This window comes from Vicugna pacos, unplaced genomic scaffold, assembly GCF_048564905.1.
Source record: "Vicugna pacos unplaced genomic scaffold, VicPac4 scaffold_19, whole genome shotgun sequence".
Lineage (NCBI taxonomy): Eukaryota > Metazoa > Chordata > Mammalia > Artiodactyla > Camelidae > Vicugna > Vicugna pacos.
The window spans coordinates 56,259,058-56,260,557 of NW_027328740.1; the positions used below are offsets into that span (position 1 = coordinate 56,259,058).

At 40.9% G+C, this 1,500-nt stretch overlaps 1 protein-coding gene across 1 annotated transcript; it reads right to left on the reverse strand.

The window, feature by feature from the left end:
• Positions 1-336: 336 nt before the first annotated feature.
• Positions 337-1,224, reverse strand: LOC140693604 (olfactory receptor 4C46-like). The gene has a single exon (XM_072957361.1). The coding sequence runs from the start codon at positions 1,222-1,224 to the stop codon at positions 337-339; it is 888 nt and encodes a 295-aa protein (XP_072813462.1).
• Between the last annotated feature and the right edge of the window lie 276 nt (positions 1,225-1,500).

Consider the following 1,500-nt stretch of genomic DNA (forward strand, 5'->3'; position numbering starts at 1 on the left):
GCAGTAAGACTCTGGAGTAAAACATACTCTACAATCAAACTAGCAGTTTACTGTTGTTTTCACCATTGGTTATTCTGAAGCTATGAATATGAACATTAAAACTTTGGTAAAGTGCATTACAAGTCATCAAAATGCCTAATGAATGTCTAGTCAAAATAAAATACTCAACAAAAGTTAGTCTCTGAGCCATTTTTTTCTGTCAGTGACTGCAAAATTTCTTAATTTTTTCACAATTTACAACATGTATAACCCTCATGTGTATATAAATCATGATTTTCTTAGCATCATGAACAGCCTAAGTTACTCTCCTCTTCAACAAATTCCTCATGACATTTTTCACCTCAATGTTTCTACTGTGTAAATGATAGGATTTAACATAGGAGTGAATATTGCAAAGAACATAGTCACCAAATTGTCCACAGGATAGGTGGCGACAGGATGTGTGTAGGTGAATATACAAGGGACAAAAAAAAGTATCATAACTGTAAAATGGGAGCCACATGTTGAGAGGGCGTTGTGCCATCCTTCAGAACCATGGGGTTTCAGAGAGCTCAGGATGACTATGTAGGAGATCAGTAGCATGAAAAAAATGAGTAAGCGCATGCCCCCACTGTTAGCAGCCACTACCATCCCAAGCCTGTAGGTGTCGCTGCAGGCAAGTTTCAACAGTGAGAAGAAATCACACCTGAAGTGGTCAATGACACTGGGACAACAGAAGATCAAGTCAAATGCAAAAACAAACTGCACAGTGGCATGTAGGATCCCCCCAAGCCAGGCCACCACCACCACCAGGAACTGGCAGAGCCACTGTTGCATGATGATCATGTACTGAAGAGGCTTGCAGATGGCCATGTAACGGTCATAGGCCATGACAACCAGGATGATGATCTCTGATCCTCCTAGGAAATGTTCCACAAAAATCTGAGTCATGCAGCCACCCCAGGAGATGGTTCCCCTCTGGTACAGTAGATCAATGAGCATTTTAGGAGTTGTGACAGAGCTGAAGAGGGCATCAATGCAGGACAAGTAGGTGAGAAAGAAGTACATGGGAGCTGAAAGTGCAAGGTTGAGGGAGATGGTAATGACCATGAGCATGTTGGCCAACATGGTAAATAAGAAAATGAGCAAAAAGACAATAAACAGTATTTTCTGCAAGTGTGGATTCTGCATGATTCCCAAGAGAACAAACTCAGTCACATTGTTGGAAGGCATGAGGAGATCCATTCAGCAATTTACACCTTCCTGGGGACTGAATTATCTTAAAGAATAAGGAATGATATTTATTAATCATGAAATAATTGTGATCTGAAATTTTTGGTAAAAAAAAAACAGTCACTGTACCTGTGGATCATGTCCCTGACACTCCTGCCTCAGTGGTTGTTTCAGTTCTCTCTTGCTTCCTCCATGATGTTTCCATCTCTTCAGACACCTCGTACCTGTCACCTGTAAAACATCTATAGGGCAACATTTGGTCAGTAATTTACTGAGAAAATCCTAGGC

Excerpts from the sequence above, each read along its gene's own strand:
- LOC140693604 (XM_072957361.1), bottom strand. The coding sequence starts at position 1,224 with ATGGATCTCCTCATGCCTTCCAACAATGTGACTGAGTTTGTTCTCTTG.